At 62.8% G+C, this 27,822-nt stretch overlaps 2 protein-coding genes and 1 long non-coding RNA gene across 8 annotated transcripts; 2 read left to right on the top strand and 1 right to left on the bottom strand.

Annotated features, from left to right (window-relative positions):
* Positions 1–1,449: 1,449 nt before the first annotated feature.
* Positions 1,450–19,672, top strand: PLCB2 (phospholipase C beta 2). Of its 6 annotated transcripts, none has more exons than XM_008269203.4 (31): positions 1,451–1,850; positions 4,282–4,359; positions 4,956–5,024; positions 5,478–5,618; positions 5,750–5,829; positions 5,916–5,969; positions 6,074–6,149; positions 8,369–8,469; positions 8,641–8,807; positions 8,903–9,049; positions 9,208–9,365; positions 9,620–9,702; positions 9,931–10,015; positions 10,482–10,644; positions 10,745–10,857; positions 10,979–11,075; positions 11,941–12,025; positions 12,163–12,287; positions 12,738–12,892; positions 13,400–13,564; positions 14,135–14,234; positions 14,711–14,815; positions 14,971–15,065; positions 15,166–15,256; positions 15,632–15,854; positions 15,942–16,104; positions 16,196–16,272; positions 16,349–16,444; positions 17,153–17,210; positions 17,770–17,856; positions 18,142–19,672. In XM_008269203.4, exons 1-31 carry the CDS (start codon positions 1,767–1,769, stop codon positions 18,313–18,315), a joined length of 3,495 nt encoding a protein of 1,164 aa, XP_008267425.2. In that variant the 5' UTR covers positions 1,451–1,766; the 3' UTR covers positions 18,316–19,672. The 6 variants fall into 6 exon arrangements, with proteins under 6 accessions (XP_069910092.1, XP_051678482.2, XP_008267425.2 ...); XM_070053992.1 differs by having other exon boundaries at positions 1,452–1,850; positions 10,482–10,632; positions 15,181–15,256; XM_002717795.5 differs by having other exon boundaries at positions 1,452–1,850; positions 15,181–15,256.
* Positions 7,220–12,931, bottom strand: LOC103351131 (uncharacterized). Its single transcript, XR_518924.3, has 2 exons — positions 12,794–12,931; positions 7,220–8,089 (listed from the first exon to the last, which is right to left on the bottom strand). It is a non-coding gene; the product is annotated as an uncharacterized lncRNA (long non-coding RNA).
* A 2,687-nt stretch (positions 19,673–22,359) lies between the features above and the next one.
* ANKRD63 (ankyrin repeat domain 63) lies at positions 22,360–27,318 on the top strand. Its single transcript, XM_051822556.2, has one exon. It carries the CDS (start codon positions 23,466–23,468, stop codon positions 24,630–24,632), a length of 1,167 nt encoding a protein of 388 aa, XP_051678516.1. The 5' UTR covers positions 22,360–23,465; the 3' UTR covers positions 24,633–27,318.
* The last annotated feature ends 504 nt before the right edge of the window (positions 27,319–27,822 follow it).

Here is a 27,822-nt window from a genome sequence, read left to right as displayed (position 1 = left end):
CTCTGGTGAACACTTCCCTTGCCACCTGGGTTTTCTGTGTTTGCAGGCCTGGCTTTGTGGGATGCCAAGATGCAGGCGAGAGAGCAAAGGTCCCTGAGTCTTGAGAACGGCCAGTGCCATCCCAGGTTCAGGATGGATCAGGCTTTGTTCTGTGCAGCCGGAGCCCAAGACGGAAAGGGCCAGAGTGAGGCGTCTTGGAATCCTTGAAATAAGAGGGAGGCTGCCCCTTCCCCTCCCCAGGCCGAGGGACAGGCTGCATCTAGCTGTCCAGGTGCACAGAGGACAGAGGGCGGATGGTTGCAGGGCAGACAAGAGGAAGGGAGTTGGGTGCTGGGTCCGAAGCCCTGCAGGTGACAGGTGCAGGGGCTCTGGGAAGGGGCAGGGATTTCCCTTGCAAAATCCATTCAAACAGACAGAGAGGGAACCCGATCCCAGGGGGGCCAGAGCAGCCCAATGCCGGCAGGAGGGAGGGAGGAGAGAGATCAAGAGGAGGGGAGTGGAGGCAGGGAGCTCTACCTGCCCCAGACTTGCTTTTCCCAGAGATTATGTTTCTGCTCAGAATCAGTAGAGCTGCGGCCCCCAGCTCTATCTTAATTCTCCTCCCTCTGCCTTCATCCCCTTGCCCTGGCCAGCAGGGGCAGCTGTGGAATCTGGGTGGGGGCCTGTGATGGAGGGTGCTGGAGGCCTGGGGCAGAGAGCGAGGCCCTGAGAGGGAAGGAAGTCTTGGCTAGAGACCCTGCCTCCCAAGCTGGGTTAGGAAGGGTGATAAGCAAGGAGCGAGTTAGGCAAGAGGATGTGGGCGGGGGCTGAGCCGGGCCCGGGCTGGACGCGCTGGGACTGGGCCGTGTAAGAGTCCCACACCGGAGAAGAGGCCCAGAGCTGAGCCTCTCCTGGACAGAGCAGCCCTCCTGGCCTGAGTGCCCCAGCCCAGGCCCCTAGATACGGAGCGGAGGAGGTGCCTGGGAGTACGCTGGTGGCACGGCCACTCCGGGGGTTGGGCAGTGCAGGGCCAGGCCTCCATCTGGCCCGGTGGCGGACAGGAGGGAGTCCCGGCAGGGGGCGAGAAACCAATTGCCTCACCTGCAGCTCATTTTCATGGAGAGGAAGGACTGGGAAAGAGAAGCTGGGTGCAGCAAAGTTTGCTTATGCAAAACACTCAATCCCTGCTGGGCTCTGTCCTATCCCCCAAAACTCTCACCTCCACGGGTGGTCCCAGGCTCTGGGGACAGACCCGTGGGGGTGCCTTCTCCCAGAGAGTCCCCCAGTTCAGGCCGGAGCCACTGGGGTCCCAGCTGGCCTCCATGTTGTCTTCCTCCAGGCCCCTCCTCGGGCCAGATCCCACCAGGGGCCACCTGTGGGACCGGGAGGCCCTGCCTGCAAGGCCACCAGGCGTCACTACCCGCCTCTCGCTTCTGACCAGCACGGGGAAGGAAGCCCTGAGCAGGAAGTGCTGGGGCACCGGCAAGGGCGGGGGTTCCCCAGGGCAGCAGCAGCGACCAGAGCCCCCGCGGCTGGCAGCCAGGGCAGTACAGGGCAGGGCGGGAGGAGGCTGATTTACAAGGCAGATGGGCCTCTGGCTCGAGCTTTCAGCCCTGCACCCAGCCCCGGCCACCCCAGGGGCTATAAGAGCACCCAGACTTCCGGACAGACCTGGGGCGGGTACCATGTGAGCCTGGCCTGGCTGCCCGTCCTGCCGCCCGCTCTCTTTCCTCCGCCTCCCGCACGCCTGAGTCTGCATCGCCCGGCCGGCGATCACGCGTGGGACCATGTCTCTACTCAACCCTGTCCTGCTGCCCCCGCAGGTGAAGGCCTATCTAAGCCAAGGCGAGCGCTTCATCAAATGGGACGATGTGAGTGTGGGCGGGTGGGCCTGGGGCTGCGGGGGCGGGCAGGCGGCTTCGCGGTGGGGGATTCTTTGACGTCGTCGCCCAGGACCCGGGCGCCTGGGTGGATGTCTGGATAAACAAGCCCGGGGCTGAGGCTCCGGGTCTAGGTGTGGGAAGTGGGTGGGCGCCGAGGGTCCCCGGAGGTGGTTTCCCAGGGGTCTGGATCTCCCTAAGCCCCCAGCCTGGACGGGAGGATAGCGTGCCCAGGGCGGAGGGAGGCTGGGCCTGTGTGTGCTTTGGCAGGAAGCCCAGACCCCCGCTCCTTCTCCCGGCTCCACTGGGCGCTGGGCCTGTCGCAGGGAAGCCTGCTTTTCTCCAGCTGCCGCGGGGGCAGCCACAAGAGGCCCTGGACATAAGGGCCGGCGGAGGCCTGGGAAGCAGCTGCGTGACTTCTGCTTCCCCTTGCCAGGTTGTCAGCAGGGGAGGGGGAAGGCTTGGCTCCACCCTGCACCCTGTCTCTGATCTGGGGCCTGCCTCCAGCCTCCGGTCCCACTGGGACCCTAACACTGTTGCCGTAGGTCAGGCTTCTCCTGCACCCCTAGGGACCTCCTTCCAGGAGAAGTGGCGGCTAGGCTGGCCCAGTGTGCTGGTCCCAGGCAGTGTGGAGGCCCCAGCGGGGAGACAGAGAGGAGAGCGCCTCCAGGGCTGGCTTGTCCGGCTTCAGAGGTCTTCAGGTCCAGGCCTTTTGGGGCGGGCCGGGCTGAGGAGTCTGGTTGCCTGGACTGTGAGAGGGCCCTGTAGTGAGCTACTTCCTGCTCCCCTGGGAGCAGTGCGGGGCGGGGGGGGGGGCACTGGGATGAAGGAAGTGGCTCAGAGTGAAAAATGAAGTGGCGCCTCTCAGTTCCTGCAGGCGCCAGCATGGGGAGAGGGTCAGCTGCGGGGAGACAGGCCACGCCAGCCCCTGAGTACCTGGCTGCTCCCTCTCCCTCCGTGGGGCGCTGAGTGTTCCCTGGACCCTGGCTTGTGAGAGCAGGAATGTCCAGGCCTCGTCCCAGGGCACAGGCACCTGTGAGGGCGAATAAGTACCGCGCATGCGCACGCGACGTGATCCAATCCTGGCCCCAGGTAGCCTTCCACAGCCCCTTCGGTGGGACAAGCTCTCTTCCTGGCTGTGGACGCGGTATTGCCTCTTGGGTAGCTGCCCAGTGGTCATGACAAAAAAGCAATCCTATTTCAAAACCTGGTTTTACTAAAAACTCCATCATTAATCTTGGCCTCATCTGACTCTGCAGGGGTCACGAAAGCTGTCCCTGAAGCCCTGAAGCTCCTCCCTGGGCTTATGGCAAGGGACAAGGCACCCCCAACCCTTCACTGGGGGGTGGGGGAAGGGAGTGGCGCTTGCAACACAGCTTTCTCCAGAATCGGCTTTCTCACACACTTTCTCTTTCCCATCCAGAATGACCGCCTCTGATCTTTTTGATCATTTCCTTTGTAAACGCTGCATTCAGCCTGCCCTGATGGGGCAGGCCCATCACTCATTCATTCCTGTGTGCAGTCAGCAAACACCAAGCTCAGGGCCCAAGCAGCAAGCCGACTGGGCTGGAGTCCATGAGCCCCAGCTGTGAACCAGCAGCCCCCACACCCCAGCTGTCACAGCCTGGTTCAGGGAAGGCTTGGGGGGGGCAGTGTTAAGGCTTAGCCTGGTCCTTGGTGCTTCAGGCAGTGGCGTTTCAGTTGCTTAGGTCTGAAGGTGGGAAGGCATTGAGTGTCTTCTTGGTTGGCTGGTGGGGCAGGGGGCATCCATGGAGGGGAACAAGTCAGGTTGTGGGTGCAAGAGTTTGGACTCTTGGCTCTTCTGTGTCAAACTGTCCTGGGTGACCCTTGAGAGCAGAGTGAGGTGGGGGCCCACATCCTGTCCAGAGGGGAAACCTCTTCTCTTCCAGAAATGGCCTCTCCTGTCCCCTATCCCTCCCTGCTCTTGGCTCTAGAGGTCACAGGGAGATGCCTTCAGACTGCTGGGGCAGGCACCTCCCAGGACAGTGATGAGCTCAGAAGCCCCCAGCCCAGGCAGGGGAGCTGGCTCCAGGTCTTAGAACTGAGAGGTGTTGGCTGGCATTGTGCTGTAACTGGTTAAGTTGCTGCCTGCGATGGCTGACATCCCATATGGGCACTAGTTCAAGTCCCAGCTGTTCTACTTCCGATCCAGCTCCCAGTTAATGACCTGGGAAAGCATCGGAAGATGGCCCAAGTGCTTGGGCCCCTGCAACCCACGTGAGAGACCCAGATGAAGCTCCTGGCTTCTGGCTTTGGCCTGGCCCACTCCAGCCATTGCGGCCATTTGGGGAGTGAACCAGCAGATGGAAGACCTCTCTCTATTTCTCCCGCTCTCTGTAGCTCTTTCAAATAAATAAATCTTTAACAAGAAGAACTGAGAGCTGACCCCTTCTCTCTGCAGGAAACCGCCTTGGCCTCCCCCGTTATCCTCCGTGTGGATCCCAAGGGTTACTACTTGTACTGGACATATCAGAGTAAGGTGAGACAGCCCTCCCTCCCATGGCCTGAGCTTCTGTCAGCCAGAGTCCAGGCTGCCTGCTGACCACGCGAGGGTGGAGGCATAGATGCTGGGGCTGAGAGAATCACCGGGAATGGGGGCTTTGAGGGCTGCTCTATGGGCAGGGGCTTCTGTGAGGGGGAGACATGGTCACTGCAGCCTACGGGACCTGGGGTGCAGGTGCTCCAGCCTTAGCATCCCTGTAGAGGGAGAGAGACAGGATGAAGAGCTGCTGCCGTGGATGACAGTCTGCCCGTGCCTCGGGGGGCACCGGGGGCTCAGAGGTCAGAGGAAGCTTTCAGAGCCGGGCAGGAGGCAGGCGAGGGGAGCCTGGGGGAGAACGGGATGGTGGGGGAGAGGCTGCTGGTCACAGCCCCTGTGCCAGGGAAGTAAGGGATAGGGAGTGAGTGGGGGGGGGGCATGAGCAGGGGGAACCTGGTGGATAGGAAGAGAAGGTGGGACTCCAGGGGTCCTAGTTGTAGCATCCAGCGAGGGCAGTTGGCCACGATTTGAAGCAGTGTGGGAGCCCTCTGCTCTCTGCCCTTTGTTCTGGTCTCTCATCCTTTTTGCTGCCATAGGAGATGGAGTTTCTGGATGTCACCAGCATCCGGGATACCCGCTTTGGGAAGTTTGCCAAGATGCCTAAGGTAGGTGGGTATAGCAGCCGTCCAGACTCAGTGCAGCCACCAGCTCCACTGGGCCGAGGCCAGGGCCTGATGCCTGGAGCAAGGAGGATGGTTCCTGGGAGTGGTGGGGAGGGCCCCAGTCCCAGCCAAGGAGGTGGCATGGCACCCCAGGATCTGGGAAGGGCCGGCACCCCAGGTGTTGCCTACACCCTGCCCAGGCTGATTTTCCTAATGCTGGGCGAGAAATTGGCGGGAGGCAAGGAGTTGGTGGGCAGCAGGCTTTCCTGAGTCTGGGAGCTAAGAATTCATCTAACAAAAGTGGGGAACAAAACAGACTGGATGCCCGGGGCTGGCGCCCTGCTTAATCTCTTCCTGGGGCCCTCTCCGGGATAGCAGCTGCTGAGACCTGGGGCGGGAGTGGGCCTCTGTCCCAGTGGACCCCTCCCACCCTGACCACGGCGCCACGTGCTGCAGAGCCAGAAGCTCCGTGAAGTCTTCAACATGGACTTCCCCGACAACCACTTCCTGCTGAAGACCCTCACCGTGGTGTCCGGCCCCGACATGGTGGACCTCACCTTCCACAACTTCGTCTCCTACAAGGAGAACGTGGGCAAGGTGCGTGGGGGAGCCCCTGGGCCAGCCTGGAGCCCCTGCCACCGCACGGGAGACGCCTGCCTGCCCCGTGAGGGTGGCCAGGCTCAGCCTTGTGGTCAAGGGCCTGCCCGCTGTGCTCTGTTGTCCGACAGGACTGGGCTGAGGATGTCCTGGCCCTGGCCAAGCACCCGCTGACGGCCAACGCCCCCCGCAGCACCTTCCTGGACAAGATGTGAGCGCGCGGCCCACCCGCCCTGAGCCCGTGGGGCCTGGTGTGCCGGCCGCAGGGCCTTCTCACGGTGCTGTCTGCCCCTGCAGCCTGGTGAAGCTCAAGATGCAGCTCAACCCTGAAGGGAAGATCCCTGTAAAGAAGTGAGTGCCCAGCTGCCCGGCCAAACCTCCGCCGGCTCCCCACGGCCCTGCCTCTCAGGCCTGACACCTGTTTCCCCGCCTGCTGCCTTTCTCGGCGCCTTCAGTTTTTTCCAGATGTTTCCTGCTGACCGCAAGCGGGTGGAAGCTGCTCTGGGTGCCTGCCACCTCCCGAAAGGCAAGGTGAGCGGTTCCCCATCCCACGGCCCAGCCCCGGTGCTCTCATTCCCACCAGAGAGCACCTTGGCCACGGATGGGGGTCAGGGGTGGGGGAGGCACACGGATGACATCATAGTCCCATCAATAGCCTGAAAAGCCAGCTTCCCTAGAGCCACCAGCTACCGATGCAGGCACAGAGGTGGAACCAGGGCTGGAGGGTGAGGTGCCAGGTTCAAGGCGGGCAGGTCTGCATCCCCTGCCCTGGGTGGCAGTGGGCCAGGGGAGGGGAAGTGCCTGCTGGACCGTGCTCAGGGCCGGCTGCAGGCGTGGTGTGCACCCTGGCGGGTGAACAGGGACAGGAGGCAGGCAGTCTGCGGGGATCTGACAGCCACAGGAAGGGGCTGGCTCTGCTGGGCGGGCGCGGGAGAGAGGAACAGAACCAAGGGTGGGAGCTGCCAGGACACAGACTTCAGCTCAATACAGAAAAGCATTCCCCCCCCAACCCCATTCATTTTAGTTAATTATTTTTAAATTACAAATTGTGAGCAGGGTCACCCCATGAGGTGTCTTATATGAATCACAGTAAAGAACTTTCTGGGCTGGAGGCTGGCAGGGGGATGGATGTCAGCCCCCGCCACCTTGGCCAGAGCCGATGTGTGCGTCATAACCTGCGCCCTGCGGAGGGTTTTCTCCTGCTAAGAGGTTGGAACATTAGCAATGAATACAACTAAGACCCTGTCGGTCACCTGCCCACATGCGCCCCGGGAGGAACATTCCATGCCCTCTCCCTGCTCCGCCCCTGAAATAGCTCTGTGGAGTTAGTGACTCCCTGTGGCAAAGTCAGTGGCACAGGGGTGGGAGAGGATGGGTGAGGCCGCGCTGGGGCCCAGCTCGCCTGCTGTCAGTCCGCAGCCACTGCCTCTACTGCGTCCTCTGATTTTACTGCTTTTCTGGTCCCCCTGGCAGAGGTCCCCTTTGCTTGGAGCCACCCCCTCTGGTTCTTCTGCTCAGACCGTCTGCCAGCCCTTGGTGCAGGCCTGAAGGACAGTTAAGGGTTTTTTGGAGGTGGCTTGCAAAGGCACAGACTCCCTGGACACTGCTAACTTACTCTGGGTTTTATTGCTAGAGAAGTGTCTGTTCCAGACACTGCACGTAAAGGGGACCACGGGTTACTGCCGTCTGAGTTGAGGCTTCACTGTCAGTGTGACGTCGTCACAGCTCATCCATGTCGTGGCATGGGTTAGCACTTCATTCCTTTGCATTGTCAGAGTTGGGGATTTTTCCACTCTGGCTGTTCTGGATACAGCTGCTGTGACTATTTGTGGACGTCATTCGGTGTGGACATGTTTTCAGTTCTCCCGGATACACATCTAGGGGTGAAGTTTTGGGGTCATGTGGCGACTCTATATTTAACATTTGGAGGAACTGCCAGGCGACCACATCGTGTTACAACCCCAGCAGTGTGGGATGGGAGGCCCAGCGTTCACACACGCTGCCGACACTTGTTGCTCTCTGCCTGCTGTTTCAGCCGGGGCAGCGAGGGGAAAGTGAGATCTCGCTGTGGTTTTGATTTGCATTTCCCTAATCACTGGTGATATTGACATCTGTCACGTGCTTGCTGGTCATTTGTGTTGCTTCTGTGCAGAGCTGTCTACTCCAATCCATTGCCCTTCTTTCGGTGGGTTTGTCTGTACTGCTCTCTCTATCAGATACCTAATTTGCAAATAACCATTCTATGGTTACTTTTTCTATGTTTCACTTTCTTGATGTGGTTCTTTGGAACACAAAGGCTTCCAATTCTGACGACATCTGATTTATCTTTGTTTTGGTCTTTATGCCTTGGGTGTTTCCCATTATTACTGTAGAATCCCCTGCTTCTCCCTCCAGTTCTACCAGTTTTTGCTTCTTACCATGTTGGGGCTCTGTTTGTTTGCTTATATTCAAGTTGAAAGTTTGTCTTCTGCCTAAAAAAAAAAAAGAAAAAAAATTAGAAAGAGCTCATTGCCCTGGCAGCAGCACCACTTACTTCCCATTCCAGCTGGGGAAGCAGCCACTGTCCAAAGTCAGGGGCAAGGCAGACCAGCTAAGCACACCCCCTGCTCGGCCACCAGGGCCTGGAGAAGCAGGTGCTCGTGGCATTGGGATGTTCCTCTGTCTGCCTGGGTCCCCTGGGCCTAGCCTGTGGTACTCAGCTCTGAGCCGAGAAGGTGGGGGCAGGGGTGACAAGGTGACTGTTCCCCCAGAACGACGCCATCAATCCTGAGGACTTCCCAGAATCCGTGTACAAGAGCTTCCTCATGAGCCTGTGTCCTCGGCCAGAAATAGACGAGATCTTCACTTCCTAGTGAGCCTCTTGGGCTAGGCTGGCCTGGGCTAGGCAGGGGGAGGGCTGTGGGCTGGAAATCCACTCTTCCCTTAGCCACACTGGGAACCAGGCAGTGGCACCCGAGAAAGGGGTTGGCCAAGCCACCAGGCCCAAAGGATATGGACCCGTGCTCCTCTCTCTGGCCTGCAGCCACGCTAAGGCCAAACCATACATGACCAAGGAGCACCTGACCAAGTTCATCAACCAGAAACAGCGGGACCCACGGCTAAACTCCCTGCTGTTCCCACCCGCGCGGCCCGAGCAGGTGCAAGGCCTCATCGAAAAGTATGAGCCCAGCGGGATCAATGTGCAGAGGGGTGAGCACGTGGGGACCCCCCACCCCACCGTGGCCCTGCCCTGCCTGCGCCGGCAACGACGGCAGCCCTGACCACTGCTCTCCCCTGTGCCCCAGGCCAGCTGTCCCCCGAGGGCATGGTCTGGTTTCTCTGCGGGCCAGAGAACAGTGTGCTGGCCCAGGACAAGCTGCTGCTCCACCACGACATGACGCAGCCCCTGAATCATTACTTCATCAACTCCTCGCACAACACCTACCTGACGGGTGGGCTGGCAATCTCACTCTTGACCTGTCCTTGTCTGGGAGAGGCAGACCCTGCTAGCGGTGGGGGACAAGGGGGAGCGGGGGGAGTGGGGCATAGGGGTGGGGGAGCCAGAGTGCCCCTGAGTCATGCCCCTGCCCTCCCCCCGCCTCTGGCTCAGCCGGTCAGTTCTCGGGCCTGTCCTCGGCTGAGATGTACCGCCAGGTGCTGCTGTCCGGCTGCCGCTGTGTGGAGCTGGACTGCTGGAAGGGGAAGCCCCCCGACGAGGAGCCCATTATCACCCACGGTTTCACCATGACCACAGACATCTTCTTCAAGGTGAGGCTGGGGCCTGGCAGCGGTGGCAGGTGCGTAGGGAAGTTCTCTGGGCTAGAAGCTGTAGGGGGCCTGGGAGGAATGGCTGAAACTCAGGCCAGAGCGGGGAACAGAGTGGGCAGCAGGGACCAGGCCAACCGTGGCCATGCAGGTATCTGTGCATCTTGAACCTGGAGGGGTGGAGGTGGGGACAGGTGCCATGGGGGAGGGGCAGCCAGTGCACAGCCCTGCTCTCCAGCGAGCGACTTCTCCTCCAGGAAGCAATTGAAGCCATCGCAGAGAGTGCCTTTAAGACATCCCCCTACCCTGTCATCCTGTCGTTTGAGAACCACGTGGACTCGTGCGTACCCAGGCCCATGTGGCCTGACTCTCGACCCGGCCCCAGTCTCCTGCCTACGGCAGCCCTCTCCCAAGCTGCCCCCAGCCACCCTCTGCAGCTCCTTGAGATACCAAGTACACCTGCCTCCCTTACCTCCTGGACCCCTGGCTGGCGGTCAAGGGCAGAAACGGATGGACAAGAGGGTTGCAGCCGAGCGCTGACCCCCACTCCCTCTCGCGCTCCCTACAGACCCCGCCAGCAGGCGAAGATGGCCGAGTACTGCCGGGCGATGTTCGGGGACATGCTGCTCACTGAGCCCCTGGAGAAGTTCCCTGTGAGTGCCCTCGGCTGTGGGACATCTGGGCCTGGGGGCTGGGCACTGGGGTCGAGTGGGGACCAGGTTAGGGAGGCCATGTCCCTGGAGGATCTGGGGACTCAAGTGGGAGGGCGGGATCTTGGGTCTGGGATCCTGTGTCAGGCACCGCACTGGGCTTTGGGATCTGTTAGTGACAAAGAGGCAGTCCCTCAGGTTTGCTACCCTCTAGTGAGGAGACTGATGGGTTGTCGAGCTATTGCAGCCCAGTGTTGTTAGGGGAGACCCTGGGAGTCCTGAGCTGGTCCTGGGAATTCAGGGAAGGCTTCCTGGAGGAAGTTGAAGGCTGAGGCATAAACTGGGTCTATGTCAGTGAGGATGGGGATGAGGGGGACTGGTGAGAGGCAAGTGGAGAGCAGTAGGCAGAGGGCAGAGGAGCACAGCTACCCTGAAGATGAGATGGCACCCACCCTCTTCCTCTCCACAGCTGAAACCAGGCATCCCTCTGCCCAGCCCTGAGGATCTGCGGGGCAAGATACTCATTAAGAACAAGAAGAACCAGTTTGCTGCCCCAGCAGTGCCCAGCGAAGAGCCTGGTGGGGAGGCCGAGGGCAGCTGCCCACCCAGTGCTCCCGGTGGTGAGGACACAGGTGGGCGAGGACATGGACGACTCAGCCAGCAGGGAGTGGGGTGTGATAGGTCAAAGGCCTGGGGCCAGGGAGCTGGGGCTGACCACACTGTGTGTGGCAGTGTGGATGGGAGAGGCGGCGCCTGAGCTGGAAGAGGAGGAGGTGGAGGAGGAAGAGGAGGTGTCATCGGGAAACCTGGACGAAGAAGAGATAAAGAAGATGCAGTCGGATGAGGTGCGTGGAGAGGCCCTGAGCCCCTTTGTCCTCCTCCACTCGGAGTCCTCTGTGGGCCGGGCGGAGCCCAGAGGACCAGGCTCCCAGGCTCAGCCCCGTCCTCCTCGTCCCTCACTCCCAGGGCACAGCAGGCCTGGAGGTGACAGCCTACGAGGAGATGTCCAGCCTGGTCAATTACATCCAGCCCACCAAGTTCATCTCCTTCGAGTTCTCTGCCCGTAAGTGCGCAGCAGGCAGGGTGAGCAGAGGGCAGGCTAGGCTAGGAGAGGGCTGTGCGCACAGTGCACACCGCACAGCGCACAGCAGAGCAGCTGCATGGGCGTGGCCAGAGGAAGGGGCGGCCCCTCCTGCCTTGGCCTGGGGCCCTGTCTATAAACACCCAGCAGAGGAGCCCGGCCCAGGGCTTGCTTAAGTGGCCCTGGCTCCCAGTCTGCTGGTGCCGTACTGACAACTTGGCACCAAGCAGAATGCTCTGGAGTATGTCAGTGACAGGCAGGTCATCATGACAGGGCCACCTCAGCTAGGCTGCAGGCACTGTGGCTCCTGGGGTTGAGACTTCCTGGGAGCCAGCTGTGGCCAGTGCACACCCACCTCCTGGGATCTCTCCTCTCTCCCATACGCCTAGGCTGCTCTCCTTCTGGACACACACACAGGGTGTTCCTCTCACCACCCCCCCAGCAATGTCCCCAACATGAGCGCCTCTTCCCGCACACCCCTGTGCACAGCTGCTGGCCCTTGCACAGAATCCATGCCTCGTCCCGAAGCCTGCAGCCCACGCCCACACAGGGCATGCGCATGGCGTGTGTTACCCTTGCCGTACACATGCTCATACTCTGTGTGTGTGTGTTCCCCACACCCTGTACCCATCCAGGACCACGGCACACAGCTGCGAGTACCCTTGCCCCCAGCACACACAGTCACCCACACATTCCCTGCAGAGGTGGCCCCTACACCCTCAGACCTTGGTGGGAAGGCTGGGGTGGAGGCATTTCCCGGCTAGAGGGAGCTGCCCCCAAGAGGAGGGCTGCGCAGCGGGGGAGGGACGGCCTGCAGAGGACCCCCCTGCTCTTTGTCCCGACACAGAGAAGAACCGCAGCTATGTCATCTCCTCCTTCACCGAGCTCAAGGCTTATGACCTGCTCTCCAAGGCCTCCGTGCAGTTTGTGGAGTATCCTTGAAGCTTCAACTGCTGGGGTCCCTGGCTGGAGGGAGGAGTGGGGTGAGGCCTGGGGGCAGGGCTGTCAGGTAGCCTGTTGGGGCCTCCTGGTGCACACAGCCTGGCCAGTCTCCTATACCCGTGGGCAGATACAACAAGCGCCAGATGAGCCGCATTTACCCCAAGGGCACCCGCATGGACTCCTCCAACTACATGCCCCAGATGTTCTGGAACGCCGGCTGCCAGATGGTCGCCCTCAACTTCCAGACTATGGGTGAGGATGCTCCCAGGCCCTGGAAACCCTTCCCTGGCCTGGCCACTCCCACCTGCACCCAGTCACCGATGGGCGGGGTGGGGGTTTTAGAATAGGTGCCCTGATGTTTGTTCAGGCTCTGGAACATGCCCAGATGTGTGAGCACTTGGGGGTACAAAGGTATTTGCTCAGGCCTGCATGGCTGCACGTGCGTCAGTACGCAGGGGACGGCGCCAGGGGGCTGGCATGGGTTCTGGCTGCCTATGAGAATGCACCTGCCGCGCCGTCCCCCTGTGTGTGTCCATCCCGGCTGACTCTAGACACTTCCTGAGAGATGAGATGCCCCAAGGGGAGCCCTCAGCCTCGTGTCCACACCCTCCCGATTCCCACGACCAGGGAGACTGGGGAACGTAGGAGCCTGAGACCGGGCACAGACCCAGGCCTTCCTCACCGGTGTCCTCGGCCCCCCAGACCTGCCCATGCAGCAGAACATGGCGCTGTTTGAGTTCAACGGGCAGAGCGGCTACCTCCTCAAGCACGAGTTCATGCGCCGGCCGGACAAGCAGTTCAATCCTTTCTCAGTGGACCGCATCGACGTGGTGGTAGCCACCACCCTCGCCATTACGGCAAGGCCCCGAGGCAGACAAGTGGCCGGGAGGGCTGGGGTCTTGAAAAGAAGGGCACGGCCCCCCCAACCCCTCCCCCAACATCCTGAAAACTTCAGCCCCAGCCAGTTCGCAGCAGCAAGTTGCCTTGGAAACTGCCTCCTCCTCACGCTGGAGGCTGCCTCTTGGTCCCCATGGAAACCAACGGGAAGGGCTGAGGCTGGGCTGGGGGGAGGGGAGAGAGTGGGCAGAGTGGGGCAACAGGAGCCCCAGGCCCTGGGGAGGGCGTCACTCCCTCCGTGGCTGGGGAGGGTGGCCAGGATGGGGGCGGACCTCTTCCGAGGATCCTGGGAGCACCCCAGTCCTCAGAGCTCAGCTATAACCTTGGATCCCCACAGCCTCTCCCCAGGGGCCAGAGCTGATGGGGCTCTTCATGCTGCTCAGGCATGGAAGCTTCAGCCATAGGGAGCCAGGCCCTGGGTGCCTGGGGGGGGGTCTGATGCGGCCCCTCACGGCCCCCACCCCCAGGTGATCTCGGGGCAGTTCCTGTCGGAACGCAGCGTGCGCACCTATGTGGAAGTGGAGTTGTTTGGCCTTCCCGGGGACCCCAAGAGGCGCTATCGCACCAAGCTGTCCCCTAATACCAACTCCATCAATCCTGTGTGGAAGGAGGAGCCCTTCGTCTTTGAGAAGGTTCGGGCTAGGACAGGGCAGGGCAGGGCAGGAGCTGGCTCTGTCCCTGGCTCTTGGCCTCTACTCACAGACACAAAATATATAAAAGGAGCTTCCTGCTCCTCCCACTCTTCTCCCACCCCTCGCCTGCACCCCCCTAAGCTTCAAGAGACCCGACCTCAGGTTTATAGATGTTCACCTGGTGGATGGTTGCTGCAGGTGTACATGCTAGGATTCGAGGCAGAAATATGGACACCTGGCCTAGGGTTCAGGCTCCCGTGAGATCATGGGAGTCTTGTGCCCATGGGACATAGATGGACAAAGCTGCCAAGGGCTGAACGCATCAGGTCCCCACAGCCCTGGGCTGTACTTCCAGCCCTTCTCCCACCACTAAGACTAGCCATGCATGAGCTGTGAGGATGTCCAGGTATGTGGCCTAGAGGGTGCCCTCAGTCTGTCCTCACCGAGTCTGGTGACACCTGCCGTGTTCTCACACTGATGCAAAGCCTTCTGGAGCCAGGGACAGGGGCGACAGGGGCAGCTTAGCTCCCTCTCCCCTCCCCAGCTTGGCCTGTCCTCCCCTCTCCCCAGATATTGGTGCCCGAGCTGGCCTCCCTCCGGGTGGCTGTGATGGAGGAAGGCAGCAAGTTTCTCGGACACCGCATCATACCCATCAACGCCCTAAATGCTGGTGAGGAGCAGAGTCCTTCTGCAGGGTCTCCAGGAACTCCGAGCCCCCAGCCAGCACCAGACACCGGTCTAGAGGGAGCGGAAACCTCAGAGGGGGGACCCCGAGGCCCTGCCTGCTTCCCTCCCACTATTAGCCCTGAAGGGCGGGGCAGGAATTGAACTTCTCCCGGGCACCTCACAGGGATGGGGCCCCGCCCACCCAACACAATGTCATGTTCTCAGACTGCTGGGGCAGTTTCCCCAGGTAGCCAATGGCTACACACACTCAAAATGCACTCACAGCTAAGAACACAGTCCCACCGCATCCCCACCTTAACCACACACGGTAGATGCCATCATCCCCATTTCACAGATGGGGAAAGTCTCAGGGTTAAAGTAACCTACCAAAGTCACACAGCCAAGAAGGTGCGGTATCTACAGCTGACTGTTAAACCAGTGTGTGGGGCCGGCTCACCGGCTGCCCCTCCCGCCCACCAGGATACCACCACCTGTGCCTGCACAGCGAGAGCAACATGCCCCTCACCATGCCGGCGCTCTTCGTCTTCCTGGAGATGAAAGACTACGTCCCTGACGCCTGGGCAGGTAGGGGCCCCCGGGCTGTCATTCTCTCTTCCCCCTTCCCTCAGCCAGCCTCCACAGTGGGCCAGGACAGTGTGTCATGCCGGGAGGGTGAGGACAGGGGCCACTTCCAGGTATGTACCCCAACACAGCAGGCCCGGAACGCCCTGTGTCCCCAGATCTCACTGTGGCCCTCGCCAACCCCATCAAGTTCTTCAACGCCCACGACAAGAAGTCTTTGAAGCTCAAGGAGGCCACAGGTGGTGTGACTGAGGTCAGTGTCACCTGGACCCCTGCCAGGGGACCCCAGGAACCCTGCCCTCTCCGGGGGCAGTGGGGGAGGGGCGGAGTGCTGCCCCTCATCTTCCCAATAGACTGCTTCTGTGCAGAAACCCTTCTCATCTGGGAGCCCAGCTGTTGGCCAGGTCAATGGGGCATCAGCCCCCACCAACAACGGGTCAGCAGGTATGCATTTAGGGTCCGCCACCTGTTTGACTGCACTCAGCAGCTCTAAAAAAAAAGCAAACAAACAAACAAACAAACAAAAAAAAAAACAAAAAACGAGGCCTTTCACCTGGCGAGGGAGGGAGAGTCTGGGTCTGAAGGCCAGTCCAGGCAAGGGCCACGGTAGGGGGCAGGGAGGAACCCTGCAGAGTCTAGCCCGGCCCCGGGCCCACGCAAGCCCCAGGGTGAAGGAGGGCACCGCGAAAGAAGCTACCTGTAAGGCCGCTGAGTGCGGTGGACTTGGTGCTGAGCCAGGAGAGGGGCCAGGGCTCTCGGGGCGGGGGTGGGGGTGGGGGTGGGGGGCTGGGCGGCAGTGCCTCACCCAGGCCCCCGCAGAGCCGCACACGGCCAGCCTGGAAGAGCTGCGGGAACTGAAGAGCGTCGTGAAGCTGCAGCGGCGGCAGGAGAAGGAGCTGCGGGAGCTGCAGCGGCGCGGTGCCCGGCGCTGGGAAGAGCTGCTGCAGCGGGGCGCGGCGCAGCTGGCAGAGCTGGGCCCGCTGAGCGCCGGGGGCTGCGGGGTCTGGAAGCTCGGCCCGGGCAAGGGTTCCCGCAAGAAAAGGTAAGGGCGGTGCCGCTGCCCCTGCGCTCCACCTCGCGTGCACGAGTGGCCGCGGGCTCATGGCCTGGCCCCACGTGGTTTCCGCAGGACGCTGCCCGGCGAGGAGGCCCCAGGCACAGTGCTGGCGGAGGGCGAGGGCGCGGGCACGCTCGTGCGGGAGCTGAAGGACCGGCTGCGGCTGGAGCTACAGCGACAGGGCGAGGAGCAGTGCCAGTGCGTCCTGTCGCGCAGGGAGCAGCACGCGGCCGAGGTGTGGTACAGTGCGGGGGCGGGGCAGGGGACGGCCGGCCTCCCGCACCTGCTCCGCCAAACCCATCCAAGACTGCTTCCTCTGCCTGCAGCAAGTCGCCAAGATGATGGAGCTGGCCCGAGAGAAACACGCGGCCGAGCTGAAGACCCTCAGGGAGTCCTCGGAGAAGTACGAGACCCCAGCCCCCTCTCCCGGCCAGGGCTCAGCCGCCCCAGCCCCCTCCCTCACGCCCCTCTCTCTGCAGTGACACCAAAGAGATGAAGAAAAAGCTGGAGGCCAAGAGGCTGGAGCGGATCCAGGCCATGACCAGAGTCACCACAGACAAGATGGCCCAGGAAAGGTGAGGCCCGGCCAGGGCAGGCCCGGGGCAGAGTGGAAAGACCGGACTCGCTCCCGGGAGAGGGGCCTTGCCCCTGGCTCTGAAAGCATTGAGCCCACCTGTCACCTCTGGGTGGGCGCTCTGAGGAGAGCACAGGGAGAGGTGAAGGCTGGGGACCCAGCCACACTTCCCCTGGCGCAGATTCTCATTCACCCACGTCCTGAAGGGACGTCATTCATCCCACCAAACTGTGCTCAGAGGCCCCTGGCCTGCCTGCCTGCCTTTCTTCCTTCCTTCCTTCCTTCCTTCCTTCCTTCCTTCCTTCCTTTCTTTCTTTCTTTCTTTCTTTCTTTCTTTCTTTCTTTCTTTCTTTCTCTAAAGAATTTATTTATTTACTTGAAAGGTAGAGTTACAGAAATTGAGAGGGAGAGACAGAGAGAAAGGTCTTCCACCTGCTGGTTCACTCCCCAAATGGCTGTAAGGGCCAGAGCTGTGCCTATCCAAAGCCAGGAACCAGGAGCTTCCTCCATGTCTTCCTCGTGGGTGTGGCCCAAGTGCCCAAGCCATCTTCTACCGCTTTCCCAGGCCCCAGCAGAGAGCTGGACTGGAAGAGGAGCAGCCAGGACTAGAACCAGTGCCCATATGGGATGTCGGCACCGCAGGCAGAGGATCAACCTCTACTGCGCAACAGTGCTGGCCCCCTTTCTCACACTCTGACTGCCCCAACAGGTTAAAGAGAGAGATCAACAACTCCCACATCCAGGAAGTGGTACAGGTCATCAAACAGGTGAGAGTAGGCTTCGTCCCTCCCCGAGGATCTTCCTTGCTCTCCGCACCTGAGTGCCAGGGCCCCAGGCCCTGACTTTGCCTTTAGCAGATGCAGTGTCCGTGTAGTTTGGGAATGGAGGGGCCTCCTGGCTTCTGGCCTGTGTGTGGAGGATGGAGTGCCAGCCTGAGGGGTATCTCTGGCCAGCTTCCCCGGATAGAAACGTGGCTATAGCTGGCCAGGGAGGGGTGGCATTACAGTGAGTGGGTGAAGAGCAGTCCAAAGAGGGACATACAGCTCCCTGGGGATGATATAGCCCAACGAGAGGGCTGCTGTCCGCTGCACCCTGCCTGTGCCAGGGGCTTCTCCTGGGCTGTCTCACACGCTCCTTCACAAGCCCACACAAGCTTCACAAGTGCACAGGCACCACGATCCTCAGATTACAAAGTTAAAGCTCCGCCCAAGGTTGCAGTCTCTGTCCCAAGTCTAGAACTGCTTAGCTGGAGTTAGAGCTGGATTCCGACCCAGGTTTCCTGTTGGTGCTGTCCTGATTCCCTGCCTCTCTCTCTCTCCCACCCAGATGACAGAGAACCTGGAGCGGTACCAGGAGAAGCTAGAGGAAAAGCAGGCCGCCTGCCTGGAACAGATCCGGGACATGGAGAAGCAGGTGAGAGCACTGCCTTGGCCCCCCGCAGAACTGGGACGGGGCCCTGCCTATCCGAGGCCAGGGCAAGGGGGCCAGCCTCCCTCACCAGTGGGTCCCAGACCCTCTCAGATGAGACCACTCTGCAGCTGTCATTGGCAGGCATCCTGGACAGGCCCTACTATCCCCCCATCACCGTCTCCTGGGAGCTCTGGGTGGGCTGGGCAGCTCCTTGTTCCACTGTTCAGGGGAGGGAGAGTGGGCAGGGGCCCCTGCTGAGCCAGGCAGCCGTGCTTGCTGTCCCCACAGTTCCAGCAGGAAGCACTGGCTGAGTACGAGGCCAAGATGAAGGGCCTGGAGGCCGAGGTGAAGGAGCTGGTGAGGACCTGTGCCCTCCCCGAGGCTGGGGACCAGCCTGGCAAGGAGCCCAGTGACCGGGATCCACTCCCAGCCACGGAGGACGCAGAGGAGAGCCGCCTCTGATGCCCACCGCGAGGACGCTCAGGCCCTTCCCTGGGATGCGGCTCCATCCCCCGAGGAGCACAGGGCCCTGGCACTCCGACTGCAGGAAGCTGCAGACCCCTCCTCAACAGCCAGGCCGGAGAAGGAGCAAGGATACGGGCAGGGGCCTCTCTGGGGCCAAGCTGAGTCCATACCCCCATCCCTCTGCCCGCCTCTAGAGGAGCATCATACTGTGGTTGGGGGCAGGAGGACCTGGGCTGGGAGGAAGAAAATGGGGTGCTGGCCCCACTTTGCCTGTCCTCATGCCCACCCTTTCCCCCCTGCAACTTCCCCTCTAGCACTGTGGTTCAGGCAGGACCAAATCCCAAACCTGCCTGCCCCACCACGGGCAGCTCACCCCTGCTGCCAAGCCCCAGCTCAGGCCTGCTCAGAGCCCGCCTCCTGGTCAGCTCCTTGAGGCAGAGCCGGGTGCTATTCCCAAGCTCCCAGGGGATGGCTCCCCCCACCCCCAACCAGAATCACAGGCTGAGGGTCTTTCCTGCCTGTGGGGGATGGGAGGCCAGCAGGGAAAAGCCGGCTGGGCTGAGTGGCCCAAGGGCAGCAGAGACTGGAGGGCTGTGGCCTTTCAGGCCCTCGACCCACCCGGAGGCCTAGGTCTGGGGTGGGTACTTGCCGGCATGGACCCTACTCGGGCTGCCTGACAAGGGTACCATCATTTTCCCTTCTGAACTTACACGGTTTATTTATTTTTGTCCTTCCTACCCTACTAAAGAGCCCTGTCCTGAGCCTTCCTGCCTACACTGGCCTCTGTTCCGCAGCCGGGGCCGGGTGGGGGGGGGGGAGGGGGCAGGGCAGTGGAATGTCCTTGACGTGAAGCAGGCAGGAAGAATCCCCTTAGGAGCTGAACCCGGCGCCACTGGTGACGTCCCTTGCAGAGCCCAGTGAAGTGGCCCTGCCACTGTGCTTGAACAGGACTCTTTCCTTCTGATGGCCCTGATGCCACAGCACTGGAAAATGACATCCCTCCCCGCCTCCTCTGGCCCCCAGGTGTGGCCTCTCATCTCTACCCTCAGGGCTGGGGAAGAGCCCAGTGCAAAGGTGCCTCCCACCCGAGCCCCTGTGGGAAGACACCGAGCGGTCAGGTGCTCAGGCCCCTGCTGCAGCCCTCAGACTTGCTCCCCAGGGGCTTGTGGGAAGCCATTCGCTGTGTCAATAGCATGGTCCCAAATCCCAAAGGGGGCCAGGCACTGGCTTGGGAGAGGCAGGGTGGGGCTTGATTCCGGGAAGAGGTGCTTTTCCCGTCAGAGACTACAGCGATGCCATTAGCTGTGAGCACCTGTGCCTCCGGAAAATAAACAAGAACTCCCCCTGTCCGTGACCTCTGGGGGCCTGCCTGCTGGGATCTAGTGGTGCCCTGGTTGCAGGGTGAGGCTAGGGAGACTGCTCGTCCCCAAGCCTGAAGCCTGGCATTGATCCGCCTGTCCCCTGCCTCTGGCACGCACTGGATGTAGCCACCCTGGCCTCTCCTCCATCTCTGCCTCTCCTCCCGCCCCCCGAGGGTAGGAGCTGTGAGGATGATGATCCAGGCCCAGAGAAACTTACTGACCCAGGCGCGCTAGAGGTGAGCCAGAGCCGAAGCCAGACGGAGCCCACGCCGGGCAGCCATAGCTATTGCCAGGGACTGTTCAGGAGAAGAGGAAGCTGAGGCTGTTGCCTCTGGTGTCTGTCACCAGCTGTCAAGTCCAGGAGTGGGGCAGGGACGTAACCTGCCCCTGAGAGAGGCCTCTGTGCAGCCTGGCTCCCCACCTGGCTGCTTTCTGTCCCCTGGGCAAGGCCCAGTCTGGGCCCTGGAGATGAACTCAGCTCTGGCTGCTGGGATGTGCACAGGAAAAGCTGGTGCTCCCCCTTGGGGCACAGGGGCAGGTGAAGGGCACCTGGGCTCCAGCCCTGCTGGGTGACTGCGGCATGAGTCCCTTTCCACTTGCCATGCTTCAGTTTCTGCTTCGGCACCGACGGAGGGGTTCCTGCCCCTTTCCCGGTCCCACAGCTGACTCAGAAGCTGGAGTGCCCGGCTGACTCACCCTGCCTCCTGCCCCAGCGGCAGCTCTCTGGATCTCCGACACGTGCCACCAGGCCCAGCCCTGCCGAGCTGGTGCAACGTGACACGGAGAGGGGGCTGGCGACACCTGAGGAGAAAAGAAGGGGGTCCTGGAGTGGGAGCAGTTGCAGACAGAGCGATAGGCGGCAGACTGAGGCACTCCCTGGAGGAAGCCCTCCTGGCAGCTGGGTGGCGGGGCTGGGCAGGTGGGAGGGGAGGCGGAGTGTGGCGCGCCTGCCTGCCCCCTGCCTGCCTCGGCTCCGGCTCCTGTCAGCCCTCAGCTCCCTAAGTGACAGCTTCTAATTCCGGCGGTGGCTGCCTCTGTGCTCTGCGGCAGGCTCAGCTTTTCCCAGCTTTGCTTCTGCTCTGTTCAGAACACACCAGAGCCACAGGGAAGTCAGAGCAGGGGCCCGAGACCCAGCGCCATGTCTCCAGCCCAACACAGGCCTGGCTGGGATGGCCATGCCTGCTGGGCTGAATGGAACCAGCTGCTCCTCCCCCCGGGCGCCCAGCCCTCTGCTCTCTGCCAAGCCAGAGAAGGGCACCTGCTCTCCCCAGGAACTCTCTGTAGCCACTGCAGGGAGCTGTTTAAGGGAAGCCGAGCCAGCTCAGGGAGGAGTGGGCATGGCTCTTCAGGACCAAGAGATGCACGTCCTGGGCGCCTGCTGCCTCACTCCTCCAACTGGGAGGTGCCACACAGCCTCAGGCCACACGCGGATTCTGGGGGAGGGGAGAAAAGCCTTCTGCTGCCTGGGGGTGGCGAATCTCTACCCACTCCCGGAGCACCAGCTCTGGGGGTGGCACTGGGCTTTGGGGCCACACTCTAAATAACTGTAGCTCTCTTGTTGACACTCTCATTTAAGCTTGCCTGGCCCACGGGTGGAGCAGACGAGAATATGCAGGCCTGGAGCCACCCGGCTAGTAAATGCCTCCAAGCTGCGACTTCACTGATGTCAAACACTGAGCCCTTTCTGGGACACCAGGAAAGCACTGGCAGAGCCTCCACACAGGGCTTAAAAAAATGCAATAAGGAAAAGGAGAAGGGGGTGCTCAAGGTGTGCGCAAGTCTACTTCATATGTACCCCATGACAGAGGTGTGTGTGGGGGGTGTCCCTGTTCCCAGACCTGGCCTGGCATCTGCAGAGCCTGGAGCTGGAGAGAGGTGTGAGCCTGGTCTGAGCCCACCTCGACCCTGCCTTTCCCTGGCATCTGTTACTCTGCCCAGGACCCCTCCATTCTTCCCCTTATTTCCTGCCTCTGACTGGAAGGGTCACCTAGGGGCGTTTTCCCCTGCTCCCAAGCCACAGCGGGAATGTCCCTGCTGATTCCTGAGCCCCCAGGTCGGCTTCCTCTTTGAACGAGCGCCAAAGCCTGTTCTGATCCCCTGGACCGCATGCCCTGGGATGAGGCGGAGGCGTACGGTCCCCGGGTGACTGCACCACCCCCCAACCCCGTAAGAGGGGCGTCTCTCCCATCCAGAGCCGCTTCTGCCACTATTAATCCCCCGCTGGGAACACAACGTCCTACTCATGGAAAACTCTCAGGAATCCGGTCTGCGCCGATACCTGGCGAAGCCATTTCTTCCATGACAAATACTCATCGCAGCCCTGCTCCTCGCCTCCCCTCGTCCCAAGCCAGGCGGGGCGGCGCCATTTTCCGAGCATCTCGTGGAAAATGGAACTCATGATCTTTTCTCCTAAGGAGTCCGCGGGTGGTCAGGGCCAGAACCCTGTGGTCCGGGAGTGGGTGATTTTGCACCCTAGAGGGAACCCTGCTCCGTGCTCTTTTGGGGATGGCGGCGCCGGGGAGCCGCCGGCGCGCCCACCACCCTCTCGGGTCCCAGGACGCGGCGTCTACGTTCCGCCCGCTCGGCAGGCGCGGAGCCGACCGCGGGCGCACTGACGGGGTGGGAGACGTCTGAGCTCTGAGCGCGCACACCCTCGCCCGCCCTCGCTGCGAGGACTCAGAGCGTGTGCGGGAGGCACAATTGTGAGTGAGCGCGTGATTCGCTGCACTTCGAGTGGCAGTTCGCAGCCAGACTGAGCGCCGCCCTCCAGCCTGCGATACAGGTACACCCTCTCCCAAATGACTCCTCGTCTTCTGCCTCTCGCCGCCACCCCAGACTCGCACCCCGTCCACCTCGCCCTAGTGGGGTTCCATTTCCTTTCGCCACGGACCATTGGAAGCAGCTCTCCATCCTCCTCGGACGAGCCCGGGGTCCCGCCAGTTTCTAAGGAGCCGACTCCGGTGGGGGCGGAGGGCGGGGAGAGAAGACTGCGACTTTGGGATTGGCCGGGTCGGGTGCATGTGGCCCCCGGCGAGCAGCCCCCGCCCCCGCCCCGCAACCGCCGCCGCATTCCCAGGGGAGCGCGGAGGAGGAGCCGCTCCCCGACTTCGTGGCCCACGAAGCGGTGGGGGTCAGGGGCGGTCTCCCCCGCCGCGTCCGTCTCTGCCCTGACGGCGCAGCTTGCTCCCAGGACACCTATTGCCATGGAGACCCCCGAGGCTATAAAGCCGGGTACCCAGGCGGGGCGGCGGCTCCCGGGCCGTTGAGCCCCCCAAGCAAGGAGCAAGCGCCTCGGCGCGGCGAGGCCCGGCCCCCGCGAGAGGGGAGGAGGCGGAGGAGCGGCGCCAGCAGCTTGAGGAGCGGCGCGCCCCGCCAGGGCTGGAGGCTGGCGCCACCGTCTCAGCAGGAGAGCGGGGGCTGTCCCGGGTGCGGGTGAGTGGCGCGGCTCCCGAACGCGAGAGACCGAGGGGAGCCGGACGCGGGGACAGCAGCGGGAGGCTCAGGAGGGGGCTGAGCTTCAGCTCCCGTCGTCCCGTGGCGGCCCGGGAGCGGCGCCCCGAGCTGCGAGCCACCGACGCCTCTAGGCGCGGGAGACCCGGGGAAGGAGCAGCGAGACGCCCGCGTGCGACCTGGGAGCCGCTGGGGCGACCGGAGTAGGCACCGCAGGATCCTCGGCCGCAGCCGCCCACTGGCGAAGGGAGCGGCGCCGGAGCTCAGACTCCGGCCGGGGCCCCGCAGGGCACGGGAACAGGGGCGCCCCCGTGCGGAGCTGCCGGGGCTGGGACCATGCTCAAGCCCAAGGACCTGTGCCCCCGAGCGGGTACGCGCACCTTCTTGGAAGCCATGCAGGCGGGCAAAGTGCACTTGGCCCGCTTCGTGCTGGACGCGCTGGACCGCAGCATCATCGACTGCCGCGCCGAGCAGGGCCGCACGCCGCTCATGGTGGCCGTGGGGCTGCCGGACCCCGCGCTGCGCGCGCGCTTCGTGCGGCTGCTGCTGGAGCAGGGTGCGGCCGTGAACCTGCGGGACGAGCGCGGCCGCACGGCCCTCAGCCTGGCGTGCGAGCGAGGCCACCTGGACGCCGTGCAGCTGCTCGTGCAGTTCAGCGGTGACCCCGAAGCTGCCGACTCGGCGGGCAACAGCCCCGTTATGTGGGCGGCGGCGTGCGGCCATGGGGCAGTGCTCGAGTTCCTGGTGCGCTCCTTCCGCCGCCTCGGCCTGCGCCTCGACCGCACCAACCGGGCAGGCCTCACCGCGCTGCAGCTGGCCGCCTCCCGCGGCCACGGGACCTGCGTGCAGGCCCTCACCGGGCCCTGGGGCCGTGCTGCGGCCGCCGCCGCGGCGCGGGGCTCCAACTCCGATAGCCCCCCTGGCCGCCCAGCCCCCGCGCCCAGCCCGGAGCGTCGACGACCCAGCCCCCGCCGCCTACCGCGGCCTCTCCTGGCGCGCTTTGCACGAGCGGCGGGCGGCCACGGCCACGGCCAGGGTCATGGCCACGGCATTGAGGCCGGCTCAGCCGGCAAGGGCTCGGGCCGGCATCGGGCGCAGGGCTGCGAGCGGCCCGAGCTGGGCCGGAGCATGAGCCTGGCGCTGGGTGCGGTGACGGAGGAGGAGGCGGCTCGCCTACGGGCGGGGGCCCTCATGGCGCGGCCAAACTCACCCCAGTCTTCGGGAACTGGGCGGTGGCGCTCCCACGAGGTGCTGGAGGGAGCGCCCCCAGCCTCGGTGCAAGCCCCCATCGGCCTTAGCCCCCACCCAGAGGGCGGCCCCGGCTCTGGCCGCCTGGGTTTGCGCCGACGCTCCACAGCCCCAGACATCCCGAGCTTGGTCGGAGATGCGCCAGGGTCAGAGAGTGGCCCGGAGTTCGAGGCCGACGCCCTGCCGGGCTCAACGCCTGGGCCGAAGGCTTGGCAGGCTGGCGCCGAGGCTGTGGCGCTGCAAGCCCCGCGGTAAAGCGCCCCGAGACGCGAGCCCTGCACCCCCGGGCTTCCGTTCTGCTCCGCTGACATTTCTCCCTGCCTTCCAGGTCCCTCACTTTCTCGGGGGTCCGCCTCGACTCCTGCCCCCGCCTCAGAGCCCGTTTCGCCACCAAGACGATGCTCCCACCAACCCCTTCCCCCAGCCTTTTGTGCTCGCTGGTATGCCCTTGCCCAAGCGGCTTGGCTTCCGTACCCCCTGCCTGTCTTGTCCCTGGACACTGGTTCCATAGGCTGCAGCCTGCCTCCCTGCTCGGATGGTGGATCCCTAAGGCTGCTAGGTGCTTGTAGGCCCCTGCCCCATGGCCTTCCCTGGGCAAAGGCCTCGACCCCCACCAAGTTACGCTGCTGGCAATGCCAGCGTACCCGCCTCCCTTCCTTCCCGAAGTCAGAGTTGGGGAGGACCGAGAGGGGTCCCCGAGCCTTCCTGGACAGCAGCGCGATGAGGAAAGAATCTGGGGACAAACTCCTGCCTCAAGACTAGGAGAGCTGGTATTTTGCGGGCGGCAGAGCCCCCTGAACCAGCTTCCGGCTAACTCCGGGTCCCTCTGCTTCTGCCCCAGGCAGACCCAGGACCTAATTGGCAAGGTGGGGTCACCGCCCCAGCACCCCCTCCCCAGACTAAGGCTGCGCCGCTCCCCTCGTGGCCCAGCCTTCCTTCCACTGCCAGAGGCGTGAAACAGGCAGACACTCGGCGCCTCCTGCCCGCCCCTCCCCGCGCCCCCGGCCCGCACGTGGGTGCTTCAGCAGGGTGCAACGGTGGCAACGGCTTTGCTTAATTGTGCTGCTTCCAATCCCCAAAGAACTCGTGTTCTGAGCCTTTGTCTCTGAAGCAGAAAGCAGCGGGTCTGATCCGAGGCTTAAGAACCTGACAATATCTCTTTAAATAGCAGCTCCGCGAGGGGGATAATTGACTGAAGTGTTTGCCGCGTGAAACCGCGGCGCGCGGGAGTCGGGAGCCCACACGAGCTGCAGGTACGGGCTTAAATTACATCAGACTCCGGCGAGAGCCGGAAGGCGCCCGCGGAACCGCCCCGCGATAGGCAGGCGGATGCTGGACGGTAGGGGTGGAAACCCCTGCGTCCACGCCGCCGCGCGGAACGCGGCCCAGCCCAGCTTCACCTCCGGGCGGACTAGTGAGTCACGGGCCACCTCGGAGAGGCAGCGAAAAGCCTCTTCCCCGCGGAGTCCCACGTCCTCTCCTGCCCGCGCCCTCCGACTCTTTATACCCACCCGCCTAGCGAGGGGGCGGGCAAGGGGGGCGTGTAGGAGCCCGTGGGCTCTAGGACCGTGCGGCGGCGCCAGCGCACGTGTCGGGGCGTTCTGCCCGCCTGTGGCGGCTGGTGGGGCTCATTTTCTGAACCTCGAGGGTGCAGCGCACAGCTCCTCACCTGCCTGCGCTGCGGTCTTCGCAAGACGTCTTTCCCGAACGGAAGGTTGCAGACCAGAAACTCCGAGGCAACTGCCCGAAGCGAAAATGGCCGTGCGGAGAAACTGGGCCTGGGGCGTGTGGGAAGGAGATGGGGAACGGGGCCGGTGCAGGTGTCAGGCGCAGTGTGGACACCCAGCCACCCCAGATCCGCGAGGCCGCCGGGGCGCGCGAGCCGGACGTGATCTCTGGTGCCCCCTGGTGGCGGTGCCGCGCTCTCCCGGCAGCAAAGCCGCGCGTCTCGGGTTCTTCCCCCGCGCGCATCCTCCTCCTCTTGTGAAACATTAAATCCGGATACTTGAAGTCCCTTCGTAGCATGAAGTGAGGGCCAGTGAACCAAAAACTCTCACAGGGGAGCAGTGGGAGCTCGGGTTCATCTTTCAAGTTAAGGGCCCGTGCCCCAAGAGCTCCTGCCCTCTGCCCGCAAACGGGAGCCGCCAGCCCTTCCGTTAGGATTTCCAAATCTCGGGTCCCGCTCTCCTGACATTTGCTTCCTTTGCTGAGCTGCTCTGCCCTCTCCCCAAGAATCCGCGGTCTGCAGGGTGGGCGAGCCACACGGGAGCACCGGAGAAGCCCGAGGGGATGAGGAGGGGCTGGCGGGCCCCCTACGTGCAAACGGCTTCCTTCGGATCCTTGCCTGGTCACTGGGCCCTTCTTCCGCTGGGTTGACTTTGAAGGAAGTTTATGGTGGTGGAAGGATACTAGTATTTTGGCTTAAAAACAGCAGGAGGTCTGGGTCCCGCACTGTATCAGAAGAGGGGTCATCTCTCCAGCGTCTCTGACAAGCGGCTTCCTGGATGGATGCCACCCGGGACCCTCTTTACTGGGTAGCCCACGGGTGAGGGCTTCTCCCTGTGGGACAGCCGGGGCCTGGCCGCTGAGTCGTGTTTGTGCAGCCTTGCAGCTGGCTCCCGTCTGAACAGAACTGTGCGTCTGCCAGCCTTGCTGTCCTTCCGGCTCGGGGTCAGCCCCAGGGCAGCGAGCCTAGGGCCCCCCCCTTGCTCTGTCCACTTTGGAAGAGACTGCGCCAGATACTCTGCCCTTCCCATTTCTGTGGCTTTCGCTGTTGCAAAGAGTGGCCCAGGCCACCGAGGCTCAGCACTCGGAAATCAAGGCAGCGCTGGCCTGTGTGTGAAGCCAAGGGACACAGCCACCGGCTCTGGGAGTGATGGCGTGTGGAGGAAGGACTCTGAGAACTCAGAAGAGCAGTTAATAAACCCAGTGTTGTTCCGTCGTGAGAACTGGCCTCTGTTTGCCTTAGCAGCCTCTCCTGACGCGGAGGTGGAGGGAGGCGCTGTGTCCTGGGGAGGTCCCCTCCATCCCAGCCTCCCAGGGCTCCTCCAGCGGGGAAGTCACAGGCACCGCTTCCCACGGAGCCACTGGGGCTGGGACTACAGCCCCCGGGCAGCGGTCTGGATGGCCCCTTACCCCTAAGAGATGTCCGTGAACATTGGGAGTTCTGGAAGGAAGAGGGTACTGGAATCGGTAGGATAGTCTCATCCACTGACGCGCCCCTATCCAGAACCACAGGCCCGCTCTGCTCTCCTCTGGGGCCACACCCTCTCCCTCCATGGGGATGGCTTTCTCACTGGAAGTTTCTGGTCACTTGCTGGGGGTCCAAGGAGTGGGCAGCTGGCAGGAGGAGGGAGAAGCGATGTGGGCAGGCGCTTGACCCGGTCTTTCCCAGAAGGCGCATTCTCCCAGGGGAGGGAAGGAGCCCTGCCTTCCTGTCTCCCTC

Source organism: Oryctolagus cuniculus, chromosome 12 (genome assembly GCF_964237555.1).
Source record: "Oryctolagus cuniculus chromosome 12, mOryCun1.1, whole genome shotgun sequence".
Taxonomy (NCBI): Eukaryota; Metazoa; Chordata; class Mammalia; order Lagomorpha; family Leporidae; genus Oryctolagus; species Oryctolagus cuniculus.
The sequence above is the reverse complement of the archived record's forward strand: the minus strand, read 5'-3'. Positions and strand labels throughout refer to the sequence as shown.

Coding starts and splice junctions, on each gene's coding strand:
- ANKRD63 (XM_051822556.2), top strand. CDS start 23,466: ATGCTCAAGCCCAAGGACCTGTGCCCCCGAGCGGGTACGCGCACCTTC.
- PLCB2 (XM_051822522.2), top strand. CDS start 1,767: ATGTCTCTACTCAACCCTGTCCTGCTGCCCCCGCAGGTGAAGGCCTAT. Junction 8,808..8,902: donor CGGGATCAATGTGCAGAGGG/GTGAGCACGTGG, acceptor CCTGTGCCCCAG/GCCAGCTGTCCCCCGAGGGC. Junction 17,211..17,769: donor TGGTACAGGTCATCAAACAG/GTGAGAGTAGGC, acceptor TCTCCCACCCAG/ATGACAGAGAACCTGGAGCG.